Source organism: Rhincodon typus, chromosome 1, assembly GCF_021869965.1.
Source record: "Rhincodon typus isolate 14 chromosome 1, sRhiTyp1.1, whole genome shotgun sequence".
Classification (NCBI taxonomy): Eukaryota; Metazoa; Chordata; class Chondrichthyes; order Orectolobiformes; family Rhincodontidae; genus Rhincodon; species Rhincodon typus.
The window spans coordinates 78,797,383-78,809,753 of NC_063332.1; the positions used below are offsets into that span (position 1 = coordinate 78,797,383).

The following is a 12,371-nucleotide window of genomic DNA, read 5'->3' on the forward strand; positions in this document are numbered from 1 at the left end:
GAAGGGTCCAGACCCGAAACGTCAGCTTTCCTGCTCCTCTAATGCTGCCTGGCCTGCTGTTTTCATCCAGCTCTATACCTTGTTACATCTTAAGCACAAATTAGTTTGGTTAATTTGGATCAAAAATAACAGATCAAAAATAATTTGATTCAAATGCCATCTAAGTACTTAATATCTAAGATCAATGTCATGTCTATGGGCAGTGTTAAATTGCTGGAGCGACTCATGTTGCGGTTTCCTCTGTGTTGAAAAGGAGTTGAAATTTGCATTGGGCGGTTATAATGTGCCTGACTGGTGTGAATATCCAGGTCAACACCAAACTCAATAGGTTTGAAGTGTAGATGGAGTAAGTTACTCACGGTTAATTGCAAGTCACTGCGTAAGATGCAACTGTAAAAACTTCCAGCTTAAGTATAATTATGGTTGTATGATGTTTACCAACAGACTAACAATGATGTTGTTAACTCATCGATACTGAGGACTAAGCACCAGAATGACAACACCCTAACGCTGTCACTTTCCTTCAAGGTTTCATTTTAGCATGCAAAGCATAACTCAATGATTAGAAAGTAAATGTATGTGTGTGTTGAATATTTCTAGTCAATATTTCTTGGAGGTGGAGTGAGTTAGTTCAATTGTTTGGATGGCTGGTTCACGATGCAAGGTGATGCCCACAGCACAGGTTCAGTTCCTATGCCTGAGGTCACCATAAAAACCCTGCTTTCTCAACCTTGCCCAAGTTGTGATGATCCTCAGGTTAAACTCACCACTAGTCAGATTTATCCCATGAAAGAGCAGCGTATGGAACTATGGCAAATTTCACTCAAGCCATTACATCCGAGCAAATGATCTAGTCATTAATAACCACTTAAAAAATTCTATTGACTGAATTTTACAGAGAGAGGTTGCATATTTTCCCTACCTGAGGTGTGAAAGTAATGGCAAGAGTGATGATTTAACCTAGCGAGAGTCCAAAAATAAGATTCTTGCCACCCAGTTAAACTGTTGCAATCAAGTCTTTACATGATGAGATCAAATTCTTGTGATCAGGTAGCAACAGGACTATTTGCAACATTTGCATTTCATTACTTACATAATTTGGCATACTAACTTCTCTTCTCTGTTAATTTTTCCCTAAATGACAAACTTGATGTTTCAAAAACTCACCTTTGGAAACCAAGCAGGTACCTATTTGGACTTCTAAAAGGCATTCAACAAGATACCTCACTAAAGGTTAACCCATAAGATAAGAGCCCATAGTGCTGGAGGTAGTATATTGACATAGAGAATTGATTGATGGGCAGGAAGCAGTCAGTAGGGATAAATGGTTCTTTTCTGGTTTGCAATCAATGACCAGTGGGGTTCCATAGTGGTCAATGCTGGGACTACAACTGTTTACAATATATATAGCAGTATCTTGAAGGAAAGAAAGAAATGTACCACAGGCAAATCTGTAGATGACTCAAAAATAGGTGGAAAGGCAGGTTGCAAGATGGAATCTTATTTAAATGGGGAAAAACTGCAGAAAGCTGTGACATAAAGGTCCTTAGGGGTACTTGTATACATAACAAAGAAAGGTAGTGCACAGGTACAGCAGATAATCAGGAAGCCTAATGAAATGTTGGTCCTTATTTCAAGGGGGTTGGACTACAAGAGTAAGGAAGTCTTACTGTATCTGTACAAGGTGCTGGTGAGACCACACCTGGATCACTGTGAACAGTTTTGGTCCCTTATTTAAGGAAAGATGTAATTTCATTGGAGGCAGATCAGAGAATGTATGGATGGATTATCCTAACAACAAAGGCTAAACACGTTGAGACTCTACTCACTGGAGTTTAGAAGAATAAGAGGTGATCTCATTGAAACATATTGGATTCTTAAGGGCTTGGGTAAATGCTGAGAGGATGTTTCCCCTCATGGGAGAGTCTAGGACCAAAGGTTATAGTCTCAGAATAAATGGGCACTAATTTAATACTGAGATGAGGTGGAATTTCTCCTCTCAAAGAGTCTTTGGAACACATTGCCACAGAGAGCTGTGGGGTCAGAGTCCTTGTGTATATTTAATGCTGAAATGAATAGATTCTTGATCAATCAGGAAATCAAGGGTTATGGGGAAAAAGGCAGGAAAGTGGATGTGAGGAAGTCAGATCAGCTATGATCATATTGAACAGCAGAGCAGGCTTGAGGGGCCGAATGGCATACTCCTGTTCCTCATTTTCATGGTCGTATGATCTTACCTGTCAAAATAAAAATAGAAAGTACTGCCAGTTCCAAAGAAGAGCAATAATGGACACAAAAACATTAACACTGTTTCTGTCTCCAGAGATACTGCCAGACATGTTGAGTTTCTCCAGGACTTTGTATTTTATTTCAGATTATTCATGTCACAAAAGTGCCAGGCAATAAACATCTCCAATAAGAGAGAATCTAGTCAGCATCCTCAAACATTCAGTAACATTACAACCGCTTAAAACACCATTATCAAAATCCTGGGGCGTACCATTGACCAAAAACTCAACGGGACTATCTATATAAATACAATTGTTACAAGAGCTAGGAACCATGCAGTGAATAACTCACTTCAGGACTTCCCAAAACATGTCCAAAATCTGTAAGACACAACTCCGAAGTGAAATAAAATAGCTCCCACTTACCTAAATGAGTGCAGCTTCAATAACACTCAAAAACATTGAAACTATCCACTTTACTGGCACCACATCTACCATCAATGCTCAGTAACAATAGTCTGGGGATTGGCCTCAATGTATTGGGTCGTTGAGGGAATGGTCACAGTTGTAAGGGAAAATTGATGATAATAGGGATAGTAGGCTTACAGGTAGGGACTGCATGGTTTCAAAAGAGTGAGGTCAATGCAAGTCGTGGTCACTCAGACTTCGATATGGGGAGAATGTAGGGCCAACAAGGCTATCAGCACCTCAAGTCGTAAACTTCGCGGTTAATCAGGAACATTTTTGCTAATAGAAAGAGACTCATTTGTAATTGAGGAATGTGAAATATCATCAGGGAACAGGGAACACAACACAATAGGGGACATGTAGAATCGAAGGTTTAATCATGAATCACAGCTGGAGCCTGCAAAGTGAACACAAAGATAGAATACTAAAATATTGATTCAAAAATCAATTTTGCATTAAGATCTTAATATAGAACAAATGACATCCAAAGTGGGAGGAATAACTAACAGTTTTTCCATAGGGGTAAAGGGGACAGATGCTAGCACTGGGCTATAAGGCCTTCTATGAGGTTACAGCAGTCATTTTGACTTTAGTAATGAAATAATTCTATTCATCTGCATTCAATTCACAGTTAATCAGAATGCCAATACTTATCAGAGGAGCTAAATCTGAAATGCAATTCTGAAGGATTGATTCAGTGTACATTATGCCCATTGATTGTCACCATATGATCTCTGAGCTCAACAATCTCATCCTCTTAATTGGCCAAAGCACATAATCCCAAGGACATTATAAAGCAGTGTGTTACATCCACCATATACTCATTCATACCAGAGGACTGCTAGGACATGACCTACTGAGGTAGATGGAGGGTTGGGGGATGGTTGAAGTGGCGTCGCTTGACAGCTGCTTCATGCGAAAAGAACATAGACACTTTGTCGGGTCACCTTGCGCGGCTAAAGAATACATCAATGTAATCTCTCAATCCTCAAATTACATTTGGTCATTTTTTAAGATGAAGCTATATCGAGGTCCCTTGTCCCTCTCTCAATTCGCCATTGATGCTGAGCACCCATGTTGGGAGGGAAGAAGTGCAGGTCCAAGCACGTATTTGACAGCTACTGAGCATTCTGCTAGACCTGGATCTTTTCAGCAGCCACCACTGTTTTCCACAAAGTGTTTGCATACAGGAGCCACCACAGGAGTGAGAATGTTGGGGGAGTCCTTCATCTTTCATTCAAGCATAACAAGGGCCTTTGGCATCCCTGTGCCAGGTGGTTTTTCTTTTCATTTGTTCATAGGATGTAAGCTTCATGGCCTAAGAGAGTATTTATTGTCCATAATTGCCCTGGAGAACTTGGTAGTAAGCTATCTTCTTGTGTATAGTACATCCACAATGCTGTTCGGAAGGGAATTGGGAAGGTGATGGCTGAGTGGTATTATCATTGGACTGTTAATCCAGAGACCCTGGTAATACTCATAGAGTCATAGAATCCCTACAGTGTGGAAGCAGGCCATTCAGCCCATTGAGTCAACACCAACCATCCGAACAGCATCCAACCCAGACCCATCCCCACCCTGTAACCCTGCATTTCCTATGGCTAACCCACCTAGCCTGCACATCCCTGGACATTATGGGGAATTTAGCATGACCAATCCACCTAACCTGCACACTTTTGGACTTTGCGAGGCAGACACGGGGAAAATGTGCAAACTCTGCACAGATAATCACCCGAGAGTGGAACCGAACGCTGGTGCTGTGAGGCAGCAGTGCTAACCACTGAGTCACAGTGTCACCCCATGCTTTGGGAATCAAGGTTCAAATCCTGTCACAGCAGATGGTGGAATTTGATTTCAATGAAAAAAAAGGTCTGGAATTAAGAGTCGAACAATGACCATGAATCCATTGCTGATTGTTAGAAACAAAACCTACTCGTTCGCTAATGTTCTTGAGGGAAGGAAACCGCCATCCTCACCTGGTCTAACCTACACGTGACTCCAGACCCACAGCAATATGGCTGACTTTTAACTGCCCTCTGGCATAGGCAATAAATGCTCGCTTAGCCAGTGATGTTCTCACCCTGTGAATGAATTAAAATATATTTCCATGGTTTTGACCTAGTTTCGATATACGAATGGCAATTTAATTCTGAGTCAGGATGGCATGTGACTTGGAGGGAAAATTGCAGGTGGTGGAGTTCAACATATTTGCTCTGAACTGTAATAAAAAGAAAATTTATCTGCTGTGAAAAGAAATTTTAATAACTTCAAATAAAACACCTTTACATTTGACCACCTATTAACTGAATGATAGTTTAAAAAAGTAAAATTTCCATTTGACCTTTCAGTAGAACTAAAAGGAGATCACGAAATCCATTAATTGTTTTTATCCTCTTGCTCCTTCTCCTATTCATCTTCTGTACGCCTTCCTTTCTTTCTCTCTACCTTCCCCCCTCAGTTCTTTTTTACACAATCTAACTGACAGGAAATATACCTCGAGCTGCTAAAAGAAACCCGTGTCACATCTGCAAAGGAAACTGAAGGTTTACACCTACTCATTTCCCACAGAAACTCTAAAGGCCATAATGTATGACATACACGTTTCATATTTTTAAATCGCCCAAGTAAAATGCCAAGGATTATGGAGTTACAAAATATTTGAATTCCTTAAAGCCTTTTGTTATTTGGTTACTATTATGATCCATACCACATTATCAACTTATAAAGAGTTACACTGAAGGGAATATCATTGGTGTTTACTTTTTCAGTTCCTTCTCAGCTCCCTTGCTTTATTATCATCATCACTCTATTTCAACCTCTGAAATATAGAGGACTGGATAAATGGAGGTTATTTCAACTTTTGGTAATTATTTGATAGTTTTTCCTTTTTTGTTTCAGATGACTCTGCCATAATGCACTTTCCCAGATTGAAACAAAAAGAAATGGAGTCCATTATACCGACCAAATATTTTCCTTCGGTTAACCTGTGGATGCTCACCATCTGGTATGTTTAATAATATACAAAAGCACTTTGGGATGACTAGACCTGCTATTTCTGTTACTCTTTGAAAGCAGAATCTTACTTCAAGTCAGCATGTCCCTTGTAGCTGGGATCTCTGAGCCACCACATGTGGCTCTTTCACATAACACATGTTATTATTTGATGGCAAGTAACTTTCGAGCTCAATTGCCCTCCCTAATCATGAAGACTTTGTATGCTCTTTGTAGTATCACTTCCTGCATACATCTGTTCAATATGAAGCTCGTATATTGATGACTGTTAGTCTTTAACTTTTGGTCAGTGCTATCAAATTCTGTCACTATTTTTCAAATTTTCCAAAATTGGGAAATTGTAACCAATGGAGTGCCACAAGGATCAGTGTTGGGGCTTGAACATATTTACAATCTGTACTATTGACTTGGATGAAGGGACCTAGTACATTAATGTCAAATTTGCTGATGGTATGAAGATAGGTTGGAGAACAAGTTGTGAAGAGGACATAAATATTCTGTAAAGTGATGAAAGTAGGCTACATGAGTTTGCAAATATTTGACATATGGAGCACAAGTTGGAAAAATGTGAAGGTGCCCACGTTAACAGGAAGAATAGAAAGTTAAAATATTTTTTAGAGTAAGACTACAAAATGCTGCGGTAGAAACGAATCTGGGTATCATTCAACTTGAATCAAGAAAAAAAACATGCGAATCTTTAAAATGTATTATTATTACATGGAATGCATGTGTTGCAAGCAAAGCCAGTATTTGTCGCTGATCCCAAATTGTCCATGAACTGCATGCTGTAGTTCTGAAGTCACATGGAGGCCAGACAAGGTAACAATGGCAGATTTCCTTCCCTAAATAATAAGGTACAGCTAGTACTTTGGAAAGTAAATGGAATATTGGTTTTATTGAATTGGGAATGGAGTGTAAAGGTGTAGACATCTTGCCACAACTGCAAAGGATAAAGTTAAAGTCATCATGCACAGACCATAGGGTAGCTCTCTCATTACAGTGAGATGACTGGTGGTGGTTTAACCTGAGGCTCACCATGCATCAGAGTAAGGGTGAGGTTGAGAAGGAGAGTGTTCAATGCAACATCAGTTGGTGCAAGAATTGAACCCACACTATTGATATGACTCTGATTTGTAAATTCACCACCTAGCCACAGCACAGTGACGAGACCGCACCGGGAGTACTTCACACAATTTTGGTCTCAGCACTTAAAGACAATGTGCTTGCATTGGAAACAATTCAGAGAAGATTCACTTGGCTATTCTTGAGATGCATAGGTTATATCTTATACATAAATATTGAGCAGATTGGACATTATGACAGAACTTGACAAGGTGGATATTGAGAAGCTGTTCTTTTTTTCCTAGTGTGAGAATCTAGAACTAGGGAATATAGTTTAAGATGGAGTGGTCTCCAACTTAAAATATTTAAGATTCAAGGAGGATTTTCTACTTTCAGTCTGTTACTACTGCTTTATCTTGTGCTTTAAGCTAATACTGCTACATGAACAATGCAATACTGGTCTGCAGTATCTCAGGCGATTGGTGTCTGCACATACACTGTTACTAAGGCTGCTTGCTCCTTATCACTGAGTAAGGCTCTTCAAATCCTTGTGTAACACTCCTTTAAGTCAGATGCTGTGACGTGGTGATAAAGTCATTGGGCTAGTAATCCAGAATCCCAAACATTGTTCAGGTGACATGGTTTAGAATTCCACCTTGACAGATGGTGAAATATAAATTCAATAATAAAACTGGTTTTAAACAAAAAGCCAGCCTGACGTTGACTGTGTAACTGTTGTCAATTGTTGTAAGAACACACCTGGTTCTTTAAGGAAGAAATCTGTCATCCTCGCTTGGTTTGACCTGCTGTGATTCCAGTTCCAGCGACATGGTTGAATTTAACTACCTTCTGGGCAATTAGGATTGGGCAATAAATGAAAGCCCAGCCAATAACACCCACATCCCATTAACAAAATGAAACTCCTTTACTTGCATTATTACATAATAGGTTAGGGAGTTGGTCAGCTTGGATGGCTGGTTTGCAATGCAGACTGTTGCCTACAGCATAGGTTCAATTCCCACACCACCTGAGGTTACAATGAAAATGCTGTCATCTCAACTTCACCCCTCACCTGAGGTGTTGACTTTCAGATTAAACTCAGCCCATTGGTCCTCTGAGACTATACTGTAACTTTACTTTTATGTAATAGTTACCACAGTTCTCTAGTGTAATTTCCTAACTCTTCACATGCTTGTTCTAGACTGGTGCCCTCTCCTTTACTGTTACCAGTGCCATATAAGCAGTTGTATGATTTATGTGAATCTCATTATACCACATCTCTCCCCAGCTCACTCCTTACTTGGTGTACCTTATTCCAATAGAGTCATTGAATCAAACAGCATGGAAACAGACACTTCAGTCCAACTAGTCCATGCTGACTATGTTCCCAAATTAATCTAGACCCACATGCCTGCGCTTGGCCCATATCCCTCCAAACATTTCCTATTCATGAACTTATCCAATATCCATCACTTTCTCTGGCAGTTCATTCCACTCACGAACCACACTCTGTGTAAAAAAGTTGTCCCTTATGTCCTTTTTAAATCTTTCTCCTTTCACCTTAAAAGATGCCCCCTTGTTTTGAACTCCCCCACACTAGGGAAAGGCCCCTTGTCGTTTATCTTAACAATGCCCCTCATGATTTTATAAACCTCAACAAGGTCATCCCTCAAACTCCTATGCTCCAGTCGAAAAAGCCTCAGCCTTTCCAGTCTATTTTTATATCTCAAACCCTCCATTCCTGGCAACATCTTGGTATATCTTTTCTGAGCCCTCTCCAGTTTATTAATATTCTTCATATAACAGGTCAACCCAAACTGGACACAGTATTCCAGAAGAGGCCTCACCACTGTCAGATACAACTTCAACATAACATCCCAATTACTGAGTTATATAATGTTAGTAATCATTATCCTCATTATTGACACAATTACTACCATCACCACTGTGATCACCATTACCACCATCTCCCTCCTGTCCCCAGAGTTCAAAGTTCACAGCTCAGCAATCTGAAATTCTGATTGGATGTCCCAATCTAGTTCACTTGAAATCACCCTGAGGATATGGTGTTCTGCTATGTCTGGAATAGATTAAATCACTCAGCACACTTGTGATCATATTCAGTCTCTCTGCTTGGCTTTAGTAAGATCAATGTCTTCCTTGTTCTTTGGCATGTCCATTCATGCATTCTGATAATATCAGATCGTGGTTGATCTGTTTCTCATATACCTGTGGCTTCTGACTTCCTGTCCTTCAACCAGATTCTCTGCCCTTGCTTTAAGGTTAACAGGAGTTTTGACCTGGCTCTAGAGTTGCAGCGCCTCTATTGTTTTTTGCTGTGGTTTTTCTTCAATTGTTCTACTTTCTCATGGTCTTGAGAGATAATGTTTGGTTTGACATTGTGTTCGGAAACTGGTCTTTTTTTTTAACCTCTTCCCCATTAATTCTGCTGTTGAGTTTAATCCATTAATCAATGGTGTTGCTCTGTAACTGAAGAGAACCAATTCCCACTGTGTATTATGTACCACTGACTTCACAGTCTTGATTGCTCTTTCTGTTTGATGAAGGATTGGGTGAAGAATTTGTCACCAGGTTTATGCTTTCTTCCAAAGTGAACTTCCTGAACCCTCATTCACAAATTGAGATTCATTGTCCGATATTAATTTTTACAGGAAACTGTGTATCACAAATATCCTTTTCCTCTGATCATTGAATCTACTGCAGTTGAGAGAAGGTTTGCTACTTCAGACCATCCTGAATGATTGTCAACTAGTACTCAATATGTCTTCCCTTTGAAATTGAACACGTCAATTGCTAGCCTTTCTCATGACCTTTGGAATGTTGAAGAAATCATTGTCTCTGTAAGCATTTGGCTGTGAATGCACATGTTTAGCATTACAAAATGTATGTCTTTTGAAATGCCTGGCCACTACATCGCCTGTTACATTCCTACTCTGCACTTTGTGTTACCTTGATGACCCCATGGAGTTTCTGTCAGGTTCCTGTTCACATTTTCAATAATATAACCCATCCCATAGTTTTACAGCAATCAATCTTCCACTATTGTTAACTGTTGTTTCTGCTCATGTTATTTCTTCAGCACTTGGTCTGCTGGGACAAAGACTCAGGAGGCAGGCAGGCAGGATTCAGGCAAGTAGAAGATGTTTATTCCAGCAGAAACCGGTTTATGTAGGGAAAAGGCTAAAGGATCTTCCCCGAATCTGGCTTTGAAAGATAGATCAATGACGCACCTGCCGCTTTTACAAAGAAATACAGTATTTTTGTATGTTTAGTGTTACAGTTATCAAATATAACATATTCACTGTCCTTCGCCTTAATTCAAACACCCAATCCTGTGGGACATCCAATCGATTATGGCACTTCTATGGACAGCCCCAGGTTCCCATGATCTTATGGTATTAGTTAGACATTGTAATCTCTAGGCCTTGGGATCTTCATTCACATTCCAAAAGTTTAATGGCTACACTCCTTCAGGTTTTTCTCAGGCTTGTTTATCTGTAAGGACAGCTCGAATTCTGTTACCCATTGTATTTTGGTGCTTTCTTTTATCACATTCAGTTACTCCTTTTATATTTCCCACTGTCCTAATTACATAATGTAAAAATAAAAGTCAATTAGTTTTAACTAATTGCTATAATGTTAACTTCTATTATAATGTTAATTATAAGTGTAACATTATACAACTACTTCTGTCAGCATTTTGTAATTTATGGGTTGTGAGCAATCTATCTTGCTCAGGGCATAAGAGAAGGTGTCTTCTAAGGCCAGTTTTTCTTTACATCTAAGCTTAAAATTTTTTAAGGCTTGTATTATATCCTGGTTATTGTGTTGAAACCAACTTCTATGATTAGAGCATTTTTAGCTAGAAACTATTTAATATTGCTGTTAGCTTCAAAGAGGCAACTATTTACTACAAAATAACTTTAGCTGTTATCCTTGCAGCTGCTTGAGGACCTAATCTAGCACCTGATGTTATTCATTTACTGGGTCAATCACCCTTTCGTTAATAAAGCTGGAATTGGTCACTTATCTGTCCTAAGGCATCCTTTTATCAGAACTGTCTCAGATGGGAACATTACTGACCTTCTAGCAGCTCTGTTCAGAGGTGCCATTGTATTTTACTGTGTGAGCAGGCTGCTTAGTTTTGTTTAGCTTCTGTCTGCCATCTTGTAAGCAGACATGGGCCGCTTAGTATTTTCAGGTACTAGCCACAGGTCACCCCTACATGGACTATATCTTGATCACTCCTGCAAAGGTTTCTGACCATTCTGCACTCCTTATCCAATATTTGAGCACCATGCATTTGTCAGAGTTTGCTGTCAGTTGCAGGAAGAGATTTGGTTGTAGTTGTACAATAAGACTCTATTTTTTCAACAAGAATAAGATCCTCTCCCTCTACTTGATCCACTACTGCCCTCAAGACCACTTACAAATTACAAGGAACATAGACTATACTACAGTCATATCTCATCAGCTTAAGCCTGAGAATCTTTTTATGAATAGAGGTAATTTTGAATGTTCTTTTGATCACAATATTTGTTAAATTGTTATGCCAGCTCACTATGCTTTATGAGTTGGTTCTTTTGATGAAGATTGATGCCAACATCTTACTACCACCTGCTTGGTCCAACATTGTTAAGGAAAAACACTTCCCGGTTTAACTGGAAGAGTTTCTTTTAGTTAACAAGGTATAGTTTGTTGTATCTTAGCAATTAGGTTTAAGTTACATCGATATACTAGGCAATATTACAGAGGCTTGTAGGAAGAACAGATGTCAGAGATTGTAAGCTGCTCTACCCATGTCTATATGACATTATCACTGTGGATGGTTCTTGTGGCACTCTTCATTATTAACCTTTTCAGATCCATATACAATATCTCCCCCAAGCATTTTTCACTAGTAATATTACACATTTGTGTACAGAATAGCAATTACTTCGCCCCCAACTCCCTTCTAAGACTTTGACTTTACAAATTCAGCTAAGCTGAAGGCTTTGCTATTCTCCCAGAATACATTCTTTTCAGATTTGGAAGACTGCATGTGTGAATTTATGAACATGTGAATCAGGAGCTGGAGTAGGCCATTTAATCCCTTAAGCTTGCTTTGCCATTCAAAAAGATCACGGCTGATCTGATTGTAACCTCAAATCTACACTTCCACCTACATTGATAATGTTTCAAACCCTTGATTAACAAGAATCTTTCTACCTGTAACTTAAAAATATATAAGATTTCTGCTTCCACCACCTTTTCAGGAAGTGAGTTCCAAAAGCACATACCCACCGAAAGCAAAAAAAAACCTGATTTCTGTTTTAAATGGGTGATACTGATTTTTAAACGGTGATCCTGAGTTCTAGATTCTCTCATAAGAGAAAACATCCACTCCATATCTATCCTAACAAGATCCCCCAGGATCTGAGATAACACGGTGTAGAGCTGGATGAACACAGCAGGCCAAACAGCATCAGAGGAGCAGGAAAGCTGACGTTTTGGGTCGAGACCCTTCTTCAGAAAATGAAACGTCAGCTTTCCTGCTCCTCTGATGCTGCTTGGCCCGCTGTGTTCATCCAGCTCTACACC

At 39.5% G+C, this 12,371-nt stretch overlaps 1 protein-coding gene across 1 annotated transcript in view; it reads right to left on the reverse strand.

Moving 5' to 3' along the window:
• LOC109916137 (cyclic nucleotide-gated channel rod photoreceptor subunit alpha-like) overlaps positions 1-12,371 on the reverse strand; it is a 36,266-nt gene that overhangs the window by 16,769 nt on the left and 7,126 nt on the right. The window contains exon 2 of the mRNA XM_048599775.1: positions 5,077-5,102. Within this exon, the coding sequence (XP_048455732.1) occupies positions 5,077-5,102 (26 nt within the window). The remainder of the gene's footprint in view (positions 1-5,076; positions 5,103-12,371) is intronic.